This window comes from Barbus barbus, assembly GCF_936440315.1.
Source record: "Barbus barbus genome assembly, chromosome: 2".
NCBI classification, from domain to species: Eukaryota; Metazoa; Chordata; class Actinopteri; order Cypriniformes; family Cyprinidae; genus Barbus; species Barbus barbus.
In genome coordinates this window covers 29320773-29336032 of record NC_136730.1, presented here as the reverse complement: position 1 = coordinate 29336032, position 15260 = coordinate 29320773, and the positions used below count along the sequence as shown (strand labels likewise).

General features: G+C 36.0%; 2 protein-coding genes across 2 annotated transcripts in view; one reads left to right on the top strand and one right to left on the bottom strand.

The window, feature by feature from the left end:
* The window catches only part of LOC306877654 (paired amphipathic helix protein Sin3a-like), a 29289-nt gene extending 23154 nt beyond the window's left edge, over positions 1–6135 (top strand). The window contains exons 19-21 of the mRNA XM_079429550.1: positions 1712–1806; positions 3591–3792; positions 4646–6135. Of these exons, the coding sequence (XP_079285676.1) occupies positions 1712–1806; positions 3591–3792; positions 4646–4867 (519 nt within the window). The 3' untranslated portion in view covers positions 4868–6135. The remainder of the gene's footprint in view (positions 1–1711; positions 1807–3590; positions 3793–4645) is intronic.
* Positions 6136–7447: 1312 nt separating this feature from the next.
* Positions 7448–14695, bottom strand: LOC306880032 (cellular retinoic acid-binding protein 1). Its single transcript, XM_079433300.1, has 4 exons — positions 14454–14695; positions 12734–12912; positions 11121–11234; positions 7448–8735 (listed from the first exon to the last, which is right to left on the bottom strand). The coding sequence occupies exons 1-4, from the start codon at positions 14521–14523 to the stop codon at positions 8685–8687; spliced, it is 414 nt and encodes a 137-aa protein (XP_079289426.1). The 5' UTR covers positions 14524–14695; the 3' UTR covers positions 7448–8684.
* Between the last annotated feature and the right edge of the window lie 565 nt (positions 14696–15260).

Genomic DNA, 15260 nt, shown 5'->3' with positions numbered 1-15260 from the left:
TTTTGGAAGGAACGTCTCTTTGAGCATAGTCCATTTTGAGTTATTACTCTGTTACAGCCCTTGTGGATGAAAAATTGTTGGACACTGACTACAAGCTTTTGTTGACGACTCTTACACCAGTTCTTCACTCCTCAGGGACTTCCTTCATAAATTGATTCAGGCTTGTGGCACTGTTCGGGATGCAGGATAAGTGTGTCCCGAACAGCTGAACATATTACCAAGGAACACTCGCTGCGGCAATGTCCACTGGATCAAAAATAGCAAGGTGCCGTTTGATGAATGGAGGAATATGTGGGAAATACTAGCCCCTTTCGCACCGCTTTAGTTCCAGAACTAAAAGTACAGTACTAAAGTACTGGTCTGATTTTGCACGAACTATTTCCCAGTACCATTTAAAGGGTTGCATTCGCACCGACAGTGGATACTAGGAAGTTACGTAAGCCAGTCGACAGCGAAAACAGAGAGCAACAACAACAACAAAAAGAACAACGACGTTATTAACAGGAGGATGGAGGACTATGTGATCGGAGCTGTGTTTTTGTTGTGTGTCGAGGGCGTTTTCGTACGCATTTAGCCAATCAGCGTACACTTACTTCCTATGGAACTGTTTTAGACCCTACTCTGAAGTAGGAGCTAATTTAGTTCCTCCAAACGGAGTTCCTGGAACTAAAACCGTTCCTAGTTCCCGCGGTGTGAATACGCTAAAAAGTGGGTAGTTCCACAATTAGTTTGGGTACTATGAAAAGGTTCCTGCGGTGCGAAAGGGCCTAATGATTCTTCCATAAAGCCTACAGAGATGGTGACAGACAGTGGACCCTTATGGATTGGATGCTGTGAAGTTCTACATGAAATCAGACTTGAATAGACAGAATAAAGCAGACTTGACAGACTCATTGCCATTATGGATGCCACAGTATTCTAAGGGATACTGGTTGTGGGTCCTGCAGAAAGGTGTTGTCAAAGTACATCCGCTTCTGCATCAGCTCCCACAGTTCCTCAGGACTTTTCTATATTCTGAAGCCCATCAGTCAGTAGCACCACTGGAAGGCAGAGGTGCAGTCTCTCAGCCACCAGAAAAAAATAATTGTGTGTGTGAGATGTTGCAGTGTGCTCTCAACCAAAATAGCACAGTGTAATGTTGAAAAAAGACGTTTGACTGTAAAAAATTGTATTGTAAAAAAAAAAAAGTTGAAATTTTTAGTTTCTGCGATTTATATTGCTTTTTCAAATATGTAAAATAATTATAAACACCTATTCTGGCCTATTATTGCGTGTTTATTATTATATTTTTTTAGTTATATTTAATGTTTTATTATTTTTGCGATTGTTGTTTAAAATATTTTTGTGTAATATTAATTTGCTTAATACATCACAATAATCATTTAATATTAAAACTCTTTTTGTAGGACTATAATTTAATTCCGTTCTTTATTCTGCTCATTTTACATTTGACTGTCAGTTTTGGTCTTGTGCTCCAAAAAGAGACCAATTTTCAAGAGGTAAAATAAAAGAACAGAGCTTTTGCATTATATATGAGATTCATATAAAGAAATGAGTCTTTCTAAAACAACACACAACTGCCACGCAGAGCATATCCTGGAGGTGATATTCCATGTATTCAGCAATATTCAGTAGTTCCAGACAGTAATGCTATTAACGGTGACTCTTAATTCTGTAAAAGTAACCTTGAATGTCTGCCTGTGTGTTTCAGCGCTGGCCCGACTACGTGGAGCGATATCTGAACACCAGCTCGGCCTCTCCAGAGCTGCGAGAGCATCTCTCCCAGAAGCCTGTGTTTCTACCCAGGTGAGGCTCAGCCAAGTACACCCATCTTTAGAGCCGTGAGTCCTTTAAACTTCCCATGAAGCATCAGCTCAAGACAGGAACATCCCAGGAATGCTTTCGGTAGTCTTTGGAAATGTCTGGGAGTCACACTGTACAAGTGCTGCCTGTTTGTAATCACCTGTTTTTTATTTCTACCCAAACACACAAGCTCTCTGCTTGCTTGCATTTGCACTTTATTGAGAATTTATTTAATGAAAACTCAATGTTAGGCTGTTTATCTTTGCTCAGATGTGGCCACAGTACAGGCATATTGGTTCTTTTACGCTTATTTATAAATTGTAAGTATGGTGTGTTTGTGGGGAATGTGTGCAGAGGTGTTATCTAAAATTATGTGCACCATTTTTGTTTTTAGGGACAAATCACAGTTCAGACTTATAACACGTTTAATGAGGTGGAAATTTCATTTCATTTTTAATATTTGTTTTTCATCTGAGAATATGGAAGATGTTTTTATATGCCTGCTCTGTCCTTTGGAAGGGCAACTTTCTAAAGAGGCTGAAGACTGTGCATTTAGATAAGATGAGCCTGTTTTCAAAAAAAAAAAAAAAAAAAAAAGGCAGAGTGCTTTTTTCAGATCTGTACTTTCCTTTGAATAGATTTTCATAATCTTTTTAAAGTAGCCCACTTTTGGGTTTCTTTGCTTTCTCACATAAAGTGTGCTGTGGTCTGTTTGTGTAATTCTATTCACAGATAAATCTCTGTATATGACTTTATTTCATTATTGTGTATAAATGCTTTTATAGTCTGTAAGATTTGAGTGAGTAGACCTTGTATGCTGAGATCTCGGAGACAATGTGTCCTCCCATTGCTGACTCTCTCTTGAGTTCAATTGGGGATGTCAGTTTACAAAGTGGTGTTATGACTCGAACTAGAACTTAAACTCACCATGGTCTGACAGCTGTATTTCAGAGAGGGGCTTTTCAATAAAACTCTGGTCTGAATTTTATCCTCAAATGTGCGTGTATTTCTTTCCAACAGATGTTTGAGCTCTAGCATGGGAGGATGATTGATTTGCTTGTTCTTTCAGTTTTCGTAATGCATGTTTTATGTGCAGTGCTGGAGAGATGCTCTTGATGTCTCCATGTTCATCCACAAACTGACAGTGAAATTTTTGTTTCTTTTTGGATTGATTCATTTCTGTTTATGTGCAGTGTGAGGTTGAGTAGCTGACATTTGCACCACTGTTTCTGCTAAGAAAATTAATGCAACAAACACTTTTAGTGCATGGTCATGTAATGCACAATGTCAACCCATATCCTGGCCATTTAACCTTATTCCCTACCTGGTTTCTTTTTTTGTGACGATTGGCTAGTTTCTTTAAGTGAAGTCCTGAATTCAAAATAAGAGTCATGGTTTCTATGCCCATTCACATCTGTAACCTTTGGTAAGTACACCTCTAATTTTAGTCTTTAATTGAAGCAGGGAAATTACCTGTTTGTTTTTGTTTTTTTCCATCCAGTACCTTGATTTGGCACTTGATCAATACGGTTTTGCCATGGATATGAGTTTTCAGTGGAGATTATAATTTTTGTTGATAATTTATCATATCTGTTGAGACCCAGGTGCACTGTAGACAGTTGCATTGGTGCATAATTTTTCTTTTTGATTAGGATGTTCCTCTCCTTAGGCTGTCAGATGCTGAGCCTTAACATGTTTGATAGCATTTGTACTAAATTTAAGAAAGGTTATAAGTTTTTTTTTTTTTTTTTTTTTTAAATTAAACAATGTGCATTTTTCTTTTGAAGGAACCTAAGGCGAATCAGGAAGTGCCAGAGAGGTCAGGAGATGCAGGTGAGAGAGGCCAAAGAAACAACCAAGAAATCCTCAGAGGGCGGCGAGGACTCAAAAATGGAGTGCATGTTTAAGCTCAACTCCTACAAGATGGTGTACGTCTTCAAGTCGGAGGACTACATGTACCGACGCACTGCACAGCTGAGTGCGCATCAGGTATATAGACGATAGATCAATGGTTCTCAAACATTTTGATTCAAGATTCCGACACAATATTTGAAGCCCCACCCTCACATATTGACATTTCTGATATTTCTACTGTAATTATTATGGTTTAAATTAAATAATAATTGTTTTATGAACAGAAACTGGGAGTGTTGATATACTGAAGGGATAGTTCACTCAAAAATGAAAATGATTTCAGTATTTATTCATACTCTAGTCATTCCAAACCTGTATGTCCTGGAAGTTCAACTGAATAAACGAAGATATTTTGAAGAATATCGATAATAATACAGTTTTGGTTTTTTGACTTTCCTTGTATGGACAAAAAATAGAAAATGTGAATTGAAACTTTTTTATTATTTGTTTTTATTACCAGTATTCTTCAAAACATCATCTTTTATGTTCCACAGTAGAAATTAAAATAGTTTGAAGAATACTGGTAATAAAACGGTTTCAGTCCCCATTGACTTTCCTTGTATGGACACGTTAAACCAAATGGCAACTGGAAATGTTTGGTTACCAATATTCTTCAAAATATCATTTTATGTTCCACTGAAGAATGGAAGTCATACAGGTTTGGAAATAACAGGAGGGTGAGTAAATGATGACAGATCCACAATTGATTTTGTGAACCAGAATATGTATGGTTCTTTTCTTCAGTAACAGTTTTTTTTAAGGGGAAAGTATGATTTCATCTTGTTTTATTTTTGCATGTATTAGAATTTGAATTATTTACCCCACTTATTAACTTACTAAATTATTTCACCACTGTGATAGAGGAATATGTTTTGAGGTCAAGATGCTGCACAATTGATTGATTTGTGTTTATCTTGATGATTTTCAGTCTCACCAGCGAGTAAGCACTCGTCTGCATCAGCGCTTTCAGTTGTGGCTAGACAGGTGGCGGAAAGAGCACGTGACCAGCGACATGGCAGCCACCACTTACAAGTGGCTGATGGGAGAGGACCTGGAGGGGCTACTGCCCTGCAGAACCATCTGTGAGCCCAAGATCCTCCACTTCCAGAACATCAACAAATACAAAGTTACCTACAGCACTACGTTGTAAAGTTCACGTTTTCAAGAGAAGGGAGGGCTTTTCCCTTCATTTTATGTTGTTTTTACGATGACTGAAGTAGCGCTGAAATTAAAATCTGACCGCCATTGAGTTCTTTAAAGATTACTCACTTTCTTTTTTAATTTTTACCTTTTTTAAAGTTTTAGATTGGAGTCTTTTTTTCCCCCTGGACTTCATACTCAGTTGGTTAGTGAACTTCAATCATGAGGGCAAGAAAACATTTCTTGCAAATGCTGCAGCTCTAGTCAAGACTTTTATTCGATTTTCAAGACGATAAGAATGGGTCTTTTTGTCAAAAGGATGGTTTACCAATACAGGTCAACTTCATGCCCATTTGTATATCGTTTTTTTTTATTTTTCATCTCTTCAAGATGAATAGTAGTTTATTAGCAATATGTGTTTTGTGGTTCACTTCAACCACATACGTGTTCAGAAAATGAGAGTCGAATCGGTTTTTAAAAAAGCCTCCATGTGTGGGCTATGCAGCTAAACCAGGACTGGGGATGTGAATTTCCCAAGTGTATTGTTCGCAATATACATGAAATGTAATCAAGTTCTCTTTTCACAGGTTAATTACAGCACCATTAATGAAGGTATTACCGTTAATTAATAGACATCTAAGATACCAGCCACAATGTGTCAATCAGGAGCACCAGAATAAGTACAGTCACAAAAGCTCTTATAATGTAAATACTATGTATATATGCCAGACTGTTTATATTCTGAAAACCGTCACTGTTACGTAGTTCAGTTCTTAGGCTTCCTTATCAGCATAGTGGAGGAGGCTAATGCTGGGATGTTTAAGGAAACACTTTGACTATTCTTACCAAAGGGAGTACTTGTTTAAAGTGTTTTGTCTGGTCACTCTGTCTCCTCTCGTTATGTAGTCATGAAAATGTACATTTTTGACAGCTTCAAGTTTGTCCAGAACCTGAGATGTTGAATAGGATGGTTTTTCATGGCGCTATATTTGGCCCTTATCTGAACTTGTATTCAAATTTGTGATATCACTGCCTGTGTTCTGAGTAGAACTTAGAAACAATCCTGTTTGGTCCCATTTTGCCCTCTTGTACCGAGAAGTCTGTAACTTGGGGCACATTTGTAGGTGCTTTAAGGCTTTGGTTTATGCTGACAAATATGTAAAACATATTTAAAGAAGGCAATGACAGCATGTTTCTATGTTCTCATGTACAGCCCTTTTATATTATTCATTATTGTTTTAAAGATTGAAATAAAACAGAATTGTAGTAGATTACCCTGCTGTGTGTCGAGCTGCCTGGAACTATAAGGATTAATAATGCATGCGTGTTTTTGCACTGAATTACACTCATGTACTCTGAATATTGAGAATGCATAATTCATGTGCACTGAAACCCACTGTGTAGTTTTTCTACACTGGCAGCAGAGGGAGTGTTTGGACATTCTCCTGGGGCGTAGCGTAATGTTTTACACTCAAATGTGACTATAGAGTTAACTTAAAACATTAGGCAAACTCTCATGATCACATTGAGGCATGCAGTTATTTATTTGCAATGCTGGAGGTCTTGCACTAATTCTCTACACTTTTTATTAGGAAATGCAATTAACTCTTTTAACGGTCTTTAGAGTTTAAATACTTTGTGTACTTTTTTTTTTTTTTTTAGACATATATATTTTTTTAATTCTATGAACAAAGTTTTCTAGTTTTTTACCCAAAAAAGACAAGAGCGTTTAAACACCAATGAGAGAAATAAAAGTCTACAGTGACATTTCACTTACCAGGAGAAAAAAGGTGTTGGTTCGATATGGCTCATTATTTAATTAGGATTTGGCTCCATGTTACAGTTAAGCAGTCCCTGGAGAAATGGGTCATTAAAAGGCTCTCCAAGTCCATAACTCACAGAGCATAAAATGGAGATGGATGACAGATGGAGAGAAGAATGCCAGCACTTTCTTTTGACCCTGTTGATTCTTTTACAAGTTGTTAGCTATGCCAGATATTTGTCTTTTGCATAATGGCTGCTTAAAATTCAGTTTTGCCACTACAGGAATAAATTACATTTTAAAATGTATACAAATAGAAAACAGTTTTAAATTGTTTTAATTCATAAATTCATTTTTTTTATTAATTTATTTTTATTAATTTTTTTTGACCAAATAAAAGCAGCCTTGGTGAGCAAAAAAAAAAAAAACCTTACTGACCCTCAAACATTTGTCTTCTGGAAAACATGTATACATATATTATTTGGTACTGCCCAGAAGATAGAAAAAATACTTGCATGTTTTCCAGAAGACAAATGTTTGAGGGTTGGTAATGTTTATATATTTATATTTAGTTCTGTCAAACGATTAATCGCGATTAATCACATCCAAAATAAAAGTTTGTATTTACATAATATATGTCTGTGTACTGTGTATATTTATGTTTATATAAATACACACACATGCATGTATATATTTAAGAAAAAAAATGTTTATATAATATATTTATATATAATAGTATAAATGTATATACATGTAAGTTTTTTTTTCAAAATATATACTATGCGTGTGTATTTATATATACATTATAAATATACACAGACATATATTGTGTAAACAAAAACTTTTATTTTGGATGCGATTAATCGTGATTAATCATTTGACAGCACTAATATATATATATATATATAGAGAGATATAGATATACATACACACACATGCATACATACGATTATATATATATACACACACACACACACACACATACATACATACATACGGTCATTAAACAAAATAAAAACTTTCAATACATTGTGTTGCTTTTTTAAGCAACAGATAATGTTTTCATGATGGATTTCAAAATCATAGTCACTGCAGGACCTGCAGAACTTTTCTGAAGAACAGTAATCAATTGAACTATTCTGTGGTGTGTTTCTCAAAAGCATCGTTAGTTAACTGTGGTTGCAAGCTCCACTGAACTCTGTTGGTAACAACGGAACTTGCGACCATAGATGCTTTTAGGAAACGCACCCCAGGACAAACATGACCACCTCGTGAGCAACCATCACAAAATATAAAAACAGAGTAACACTTTAATATAGGGACCAGTTCTCACTATTAACTAGTTGCTTATTAGCATGCCTGTTATTAATAGGCTGTTTATTAGTACTTATAAAGCACATATTCTGTATGACCATATTCTACATCCCTAAGCCTACCCAATATATTACTATTTATAATCAGCAAATTAAGAGTTTACTGAGGCAAAAGTCATAGTTAATGGTTTGTTAATGGCAAAAATTGAACCTTGAAATAAAGTGTGACCAAAAACAGTTGTGGAACATTCAACAACATACAATATTAAGATTCAAGGGCATATAAACTTATGAATGGGATCAACGGGAGGTTCCAGTGAAACATTCTGGTTAAAGAGATTTGAAAATGTACAATCATATCATTGTCTTTATTATTTCATGCACAGTCAGTGACTACAAAAAAAAAAAAAAAAAGTTAATAAAGATCATTAGACATGGCTGCAGTAAACCATTACAAGTGTTCTAAGAATGTTTGTGAATATAACTAACACCAGGCCTGCTCAATTCCTCAACTGTCCAGCCCACCCTGCGGCCCACCTTAAATCATCTTAAAGCTTGAGCCAGACCTGACTAACACTGTACATTAAAAACATTATAAAAAATGAATCTAATGATTAAATTGAATAAACATATACGGTGATGAAGTCAGAACAGAAGAACGTATCAACTAACACACAACAGTGCAAGTTAATCACAAACAAAATGTTATTCCTCCAAAGCTGCAAGTGCTGGAATATCCCTCCATCCAGTGTTCATTCCCGTACATAAATCCGTGTGCACACCACATCATCGGCCCCAAAGGTCTGCGCAGTGAAAATAAATAAAGAGAGAACGCCATTAACTCATTCATTCTTTCAGTGTTATCCACAGTTCATTGCGTTCACCATGCTTTATTTGCAGTCATAGATCGGTTATATGTGACACCCCTAAAATGAAGACATTTTGCTCTGATGTAAACAATTTGTTTGTAGTTTCTTGGAATTGTTTATCACTGAAGTGCTTTGACTGGTGTATTGATTGGATTGAGAGGAAGTGCCTCTGACTTCTCAATGCTAAGTTTGGAAATCACATCAAAACAGAACTAGAGCAGCTGACAACACCATAGACCATCTGCGCTCCAGAGCAGGACCACCTCACACACTCTTTTAAAAAATGGTATTAGGATGGGCCATCTGCTGCGAGCGCCAGTGCCGTGGGACACATTAGAGAGAGGAGTGTCAGGCCCTTACACACCACCAGCATTCCTACATGTAACATGATCAATTAGACCCATTTGCAAAGTGTTTTCTGGGTCACTGCCAGTAACTTTGCTCTATGATGCCAGCTTTATGGAAATGTGGCCATTTTTTTACAAAAAGCAACACACATTAATCACTAAAATGAAAAAAAAAAAAACTGGTAAAAATGAAGTAAACTTTATGTAAACCATTTATAATGAAGAGTGCTGCAAAGCACAAGACAGATGGTTTCAAGTGGTTCATAAGAATAATACGTTAATTTCAATAAACAAAAAGACAGAAAGCAGTTGCCATTATATTCATATGCAACGAGGCAATTTTTTTAATTAACTGCAGTTGGTCATGATTATTCAGCTCATGACAAAACAGCTGGTCATGAATGGAAAGACATGCATCACCATCATGCATTCAGAAATCTCTCCTCCTCATGAGCCTGAAGGAGTTTTGATGTGAGTCAGCTGCATTACAGTTCACTGTGAGGCATCACATTTTCTGCTGTGCCTAATAAGACACAGATGTAACTTCAGCATGTCTTGCCCGGCGTGCTGTAATGCCACAAACTGTGTCAAGGTCCATGAACACATTAATGTGGACCAAAAATACGAATGCATGCAAGTTGTGCTGTGTTAATAGTTCAGCGTATTTCCCTGTTGAGCTCATTTATTTAGCAATAACTTTCCATGAATAGAGCACATAAGGTCTGAAATGGCCTCATAAATAGCTTTTTCAATGCAACATAAAAGAAGAAATAAATAATGAAAAACATAAAATCATGGAAAAATATGTAAAAGAACTGCAAATTTTGCCTATAGCTATCACTCAGTAGCAGCTAATGCTAATTTGAAACCAAATGTTGGTGTGTTGTCATCGATATAGTTATATTTCCCAAAAAAGGAAGATGAATATTTGTTTGGGCAAAAACTTGAGTAACAAGGTTTAATGTTTGATCACGATGGATGCCATCAGTACTTAAAATTATATATATATATAAAATTTTATTTTTTTTATTTAATCAAGTATTTCAGTTCGATAGATTATATCAAATTAATGTTATTTGTTGTATATAGATGTACAGTACATAGTACAAGTAACATCATCTCATTTTAATTAAGACTTCTCTAGAGGGACAGTCCAAAAGCTAATTTTAAGGGAGTCAATGCATTTGCTATATTTTTGAACTAATGACTTTTCATGCTAGGCCAGTTTTATGCAAGATAACACTTAGTTCATAATCTCAGTTATGGTGTTTGTGCTTCCAATGCTTTAAAAGAAAAAGTGAAATTTGCACAAGTTACTGAATACTGCAAAGCAAGCAATTTCAGAATTGGGCCTTGGTTTTAACTTGTGTTATATAGAGCCTCTATAAACATTTAAGTATGGCCTACACATCATGCTATTTATAAATAGCATGAACTTTATCGGGATGCATGTGATCCACAAATGAGTGTCACACAAGGTTAGATGCTACTGTAGGTTGTATTCGCTTGTTATGCACCAGTTACCTTTACTGAATGCTCATGAACTGCTTTTTATGGCATATATTTTCAGTGACCCATGTGAAGAATCATTTCACAGCGTGAGTGTTTCACCATCACAAGTCTTTTCCAAATCCGCTTTAAAGTTTACAACAGATACTTGAATGTGAGAGGAAGACATTTGATGTCCCTCAGGGGCAGCAAAGCCAGTAATAAAACCTCCTCAGTTATAAGGCCAGTTTACTGTTGTCCATCTGGCCTATAAAATGGAGCAGGCCAGATGTTTACCCAATCCTGCAATTTTTGTAAAAATTCCAAACAAATCCAAGCAATCAGTTTCTCATGGGTGTTAGCAATCACAAAGCAGACTGAAATATGTCACACTCAGAGAAATTCAGCACAAAACACACAATGGCAGACACAGAATGCATGATTGTTTTAGAAGGAACTATCAAGTGATGGAAAAGCTGCTCACCAGAATGAGTTCGTTCCCTCTCAGCTCTCGTGTCCAGTATGTCTTAGGGCCGTTACCATCCAGAAGGGTTTGTCTACAGGTCATCTTGTTCTCTGTCTCCCATGTGACCAGGCTCTGTGGACAATTACAGGCAATCTCACAACAGCCTTTTGAAGATGAACATCTGTATCGACATGCACTGCACACTAGAAGAACATTTATACTTTTCTCAGAGGAATTCTTCTGTCCATTTGCACTTGAATTATGATGTCCATTGAATGTTAAAGCTTTTAAGACATTGATTTGAGGGAATAAATCATAAGTAATGGACTGAGGACAGATGACCACCTCAGGTGACCTGCTATACATCATGCTGATGAGCCACAGCTAAATATTTTACCACCCTCTCTGCTAAATCTTTTAAATCAACTGAATGACTAAATATTTCATTTCATGTTCATTTAATGTTGCCTCTGCCAAATAACTAAACAGTAAAATGAAAAATGCTTGGGTGTTCATTTATGTCAAAAACAGATGTTTATTTTTTGCTAGGCTTGTGGTTGCTTTTATTTGCTTGTAAAAAGGCAGCAGTCATAAAGGTTAGCTTGTTAAAAAGGCTTTCTAGCACATGACAGTTTGGCCTGTGGCCGCCCATTGCCCTTTCAGCAGCCTCTCATGGTTTGACAGGCTCATGAAAACGCATCCTGTCATATCAGTGCTCATCAGTTCTTTAGTATGCAGTGCACACATTATCTTCCTCGGTGCTGGATGTGATGAGAGCAGCCGTTTGAGCCGGAATCTCCTCAGATCCATTCAAATCCAGGAGATTAAAGGTGGAAGACATAAGGGCGACTGTAGCTAGTTTAGATAAGCCTGTAGTGTTGCTTTGATGCACTTGTGTGTCGTATAATCTAATTTACCACACTGTCTGTGACCTGTCTTTGAGGTGAAAGAGATTAGCACAGTTTATTTAGAGTTAGTGATATTATTCCATTTTTTATTGTTCTCAAACTCAATTTTATTATCATACGATTTAAGAAAACACATTGATAACATTTTAAAACATCTTGTAAGTAATTTCATTAATTTTGCACACCCCTGTGCTGTTACACACAGCCCCCCGCACCGTGTTTTATGGGGACATTCCACATGATGTACAGATTTTTATACTGTACAAAAAGTATTTATCTCCTAACCCTAAACCTACCCCATGACAGAAAACTTTCAACATTTTTACATTTGCAAAAAAAACATAATTCTGCATGATTTATAAGCTGTTTTTCTCATGGGGGACCAAAAATGTTCCCACAAGGTCAAAAATTACTGGTAATACGATCCTTGTGGGTAGTAAATGTTTCTAAAAGGAGTCTCTAATGCTCAGCATTATTATTCATATATATTTATATTAATATATTCATTTCTGTAACTAACTATATATATATATATATATATATATATATATATATATATACAGTATATATATATATACATACAATTAAATGAATGAGTGAATGGATATATACTGTATATATAAATATATAGATATAAACAGATAAATCTCTGTATTCTGTATTCTCATTTCTAAATAATAAAGATACTGATAAAGAAAAGGGAAACCTTCTAAGCTGTATTACCTTGCACTTCCGCCCATCCACGGTCTCCTCGTTGAACTCTTGTCCTATATGGAAATTAATTTCTGTGGTCCTCACAGTGGTGGAGGTCTTGATGTAGAACTGTTCGCCGTTCTGGCGGATCTCCACGTGGGGCTTAGAGGCTGCAGCACAGGCCACCTTTCTCAGCATAGCGTTCACCCCTACATTACACAAAACATCTAATTACGCCACATGAGTTATGTCAAATTTGCTTTGCTTCTGGAAATGTTTTCAGTTTTATATCACTGAGGCAGAATGGAGCAAACAAAGTCTCCAAATGAGAAGATTATTATATACAGTAAATGATCGAATAACTCAAGCATTCATTGCTCTTGACTGTGCTGTAATTACCCACTTGTATATCTTGCTCTAATTCCCTCAAGATGGCATACTTACATCATTTATTTGAATCTGCTGTAATAGATACTGGGGAAAAGGGAATATCTGAACTGCTTTCACTTGTGTGGCTTTCATGCTTATTAATGTGGCTGGCGTTCATTTTTCCTAGTCATAACTGGGGCAAGTTAAGCATTCATACAGCAGTGGTATGCCATATTTTCTGCATAAATAGTTATCAAGTGACCACAGAGTAGATTGTTATCAGCAGATGCTGCAAATAAGGAGCTGCAATGACAGGGTGTTGACAGGAAGGAATGGCACGGCTCTTAGTCTTGTACAAAAAATACAAGGGCTAGTTGCATATATATATTGTTTTTTTTTTTGTTTTTTTTGGCACAGCATTGTTATTGGGTGAGTAACTGTCTGATCAGTTCTCAGAAATGTCTCTCTTTATGCTTAGCAGTTTTCTGGAGAATTGTAGGTGTCAGTTTCACTCACCACCTTTATTTTTTCCTGATATCAGTAAAAAAAGTTCACTACCGTTTAAAAGTATGGGGTCAGTATAAAAATGCTTTTATATTTGAAATAAATGTTCTTTTGAACTCTCATCAAAGAATACTGAAATCAGGTATCACCGCTTCTACAAAAATATTAAACAACACAGCTGTTTTCAACATTGATAAGAAGTAATGTTTCAAATCAGCATATTAAAATGATTTCTGAAGGATCGTGCGACACTGAAGACTGGAGTAAATTCAGCTTCGCCATTACAGAAATAAATTATAATTCTAAACATATTCAAATAGAAAACTCTTATTTTATATTAGAATATTTCACAGTAGTAAATTTTTTACTGTATTTTGATCAAATAAGTGAAGCCTTCTTTAGAGACTTTTTTCAAAAGAATAGAAAATCTTACCCCAGACATTTGAACCTTAATGTAAAAATAATAATAATCGAATTGTTCAGTTTGATCAAATCATAATTTCTTGGCTGCACAAAAATTTTCATTATTATTATTCTTATGAAACAATTATATTTAATACAAAAAATCAAATCCACTTTGTTGGTGCATTTTGTGCCCTTGCTAAATGTCTGCACTGTCTCTGTAGCTTTGAGAATTTGAATAAGAATCCAAGCAACTCATGCTGCCAAAGAAACAAAAGAGATTGAAGACACAGTCCAACAGCCCGAAAATAATAGTGATTTACTCTTCACACTAGTTAATCCATGAATATGCTATTGAAGACTAAACAGCAGACGAAGGGAGGATTATGGATGGGGCCTAAACAACAGAATAAAACAGTCTATAGCAATCACATACTACACACTTAGTGAAGGATGAAGTGAGTGAATCACTTACCGAGCGCTTTGAGGAGTTCTTCAAAATTTTCACTGCTCTTCATCTTCCAGGTTCCAGCAAAATTAGGCATCTCGACCTGTTCCTTTTTATCACTCTGGCTTTCAAAAACTTGCCTTTTAATTCAGAAACCCAGTAAACAGATCTTTGACCACTTTTTAGATCTAAGAAGCTGTGCAGTTTCTTCTTCTCTTTCTCACCCTGTCTCTTCTAGAGTGCCACCCTCTCTTTCTTTCTGTCTCTGTGTTACGCCTTCTGGACCACTGCTGATAGCAAGCATCTGTGACGTACGTCAGTGGTCCCTCCCTCCCACCCAGATGGATGTAATGGCTTACAGGAGCACCCATTCTTCTAACGCTTCTTATTCATCTCACACCCTTGAATTCATTGCTTTAATACTATCCGGGCTGTCACATTTATTCCCATATAAAGCTCCTAAAGACTTTAAGTAGTCAGTTCATACTCTTCTATGGTCTCTTTTATCACTTTGTCAGTTCTTCATCTTTTGGATTAAAGTGAATGTAAATGATAGTTTTCATTTTCCGCCAGTGCACTTTTTAAATCTATTCAGCAGTGCTGTCACTATGACACTCGATATTAATTATTTTTACAAATACATTCGGTTGATGAAATTGGGAGAATGATTATTGGAGTACATTTTATGGGAAAATACTTTTTCAGTCTTTCTACTTCAAAATTTCATCTTTAATTCAGTGTTGCTTGTCGTTTCTTTGTAATTATTTGTTACATGTAGCAGCAATTTCTGAGTGAAGTGTTTAAAAGTAAATTCCACACCATTTTTTTTCAGTC

What these genes read in the sequence shown, in the direction of transcription:
- LOC306880032 (XM_079433300.1), bottom strand. Translation starts at nt 14,523, where the DNA reads ATGCCTAATTTTGCTGGAACCTGGAAGATGAAGAGCAGTGAAAATTTT. An exon ending in AGAACTCCTCAAAGCGCTCG is followed by an intron (nt 12,913 to 14,453) that starts GTAAGTGATTCA and finishes TGTGTAATGTAG; the next exon opens with GGGTGAACGCTATGCTGAGA. An exon ending in TGGATGGGCGGAAGTGCAAG is followed by an intron (nt 11,235 to 12,733) that starts GTAATACAGCTT and finishes AATTGTCCACAG; the next exon opens with AGCCTGGTCACATGGGAGAC.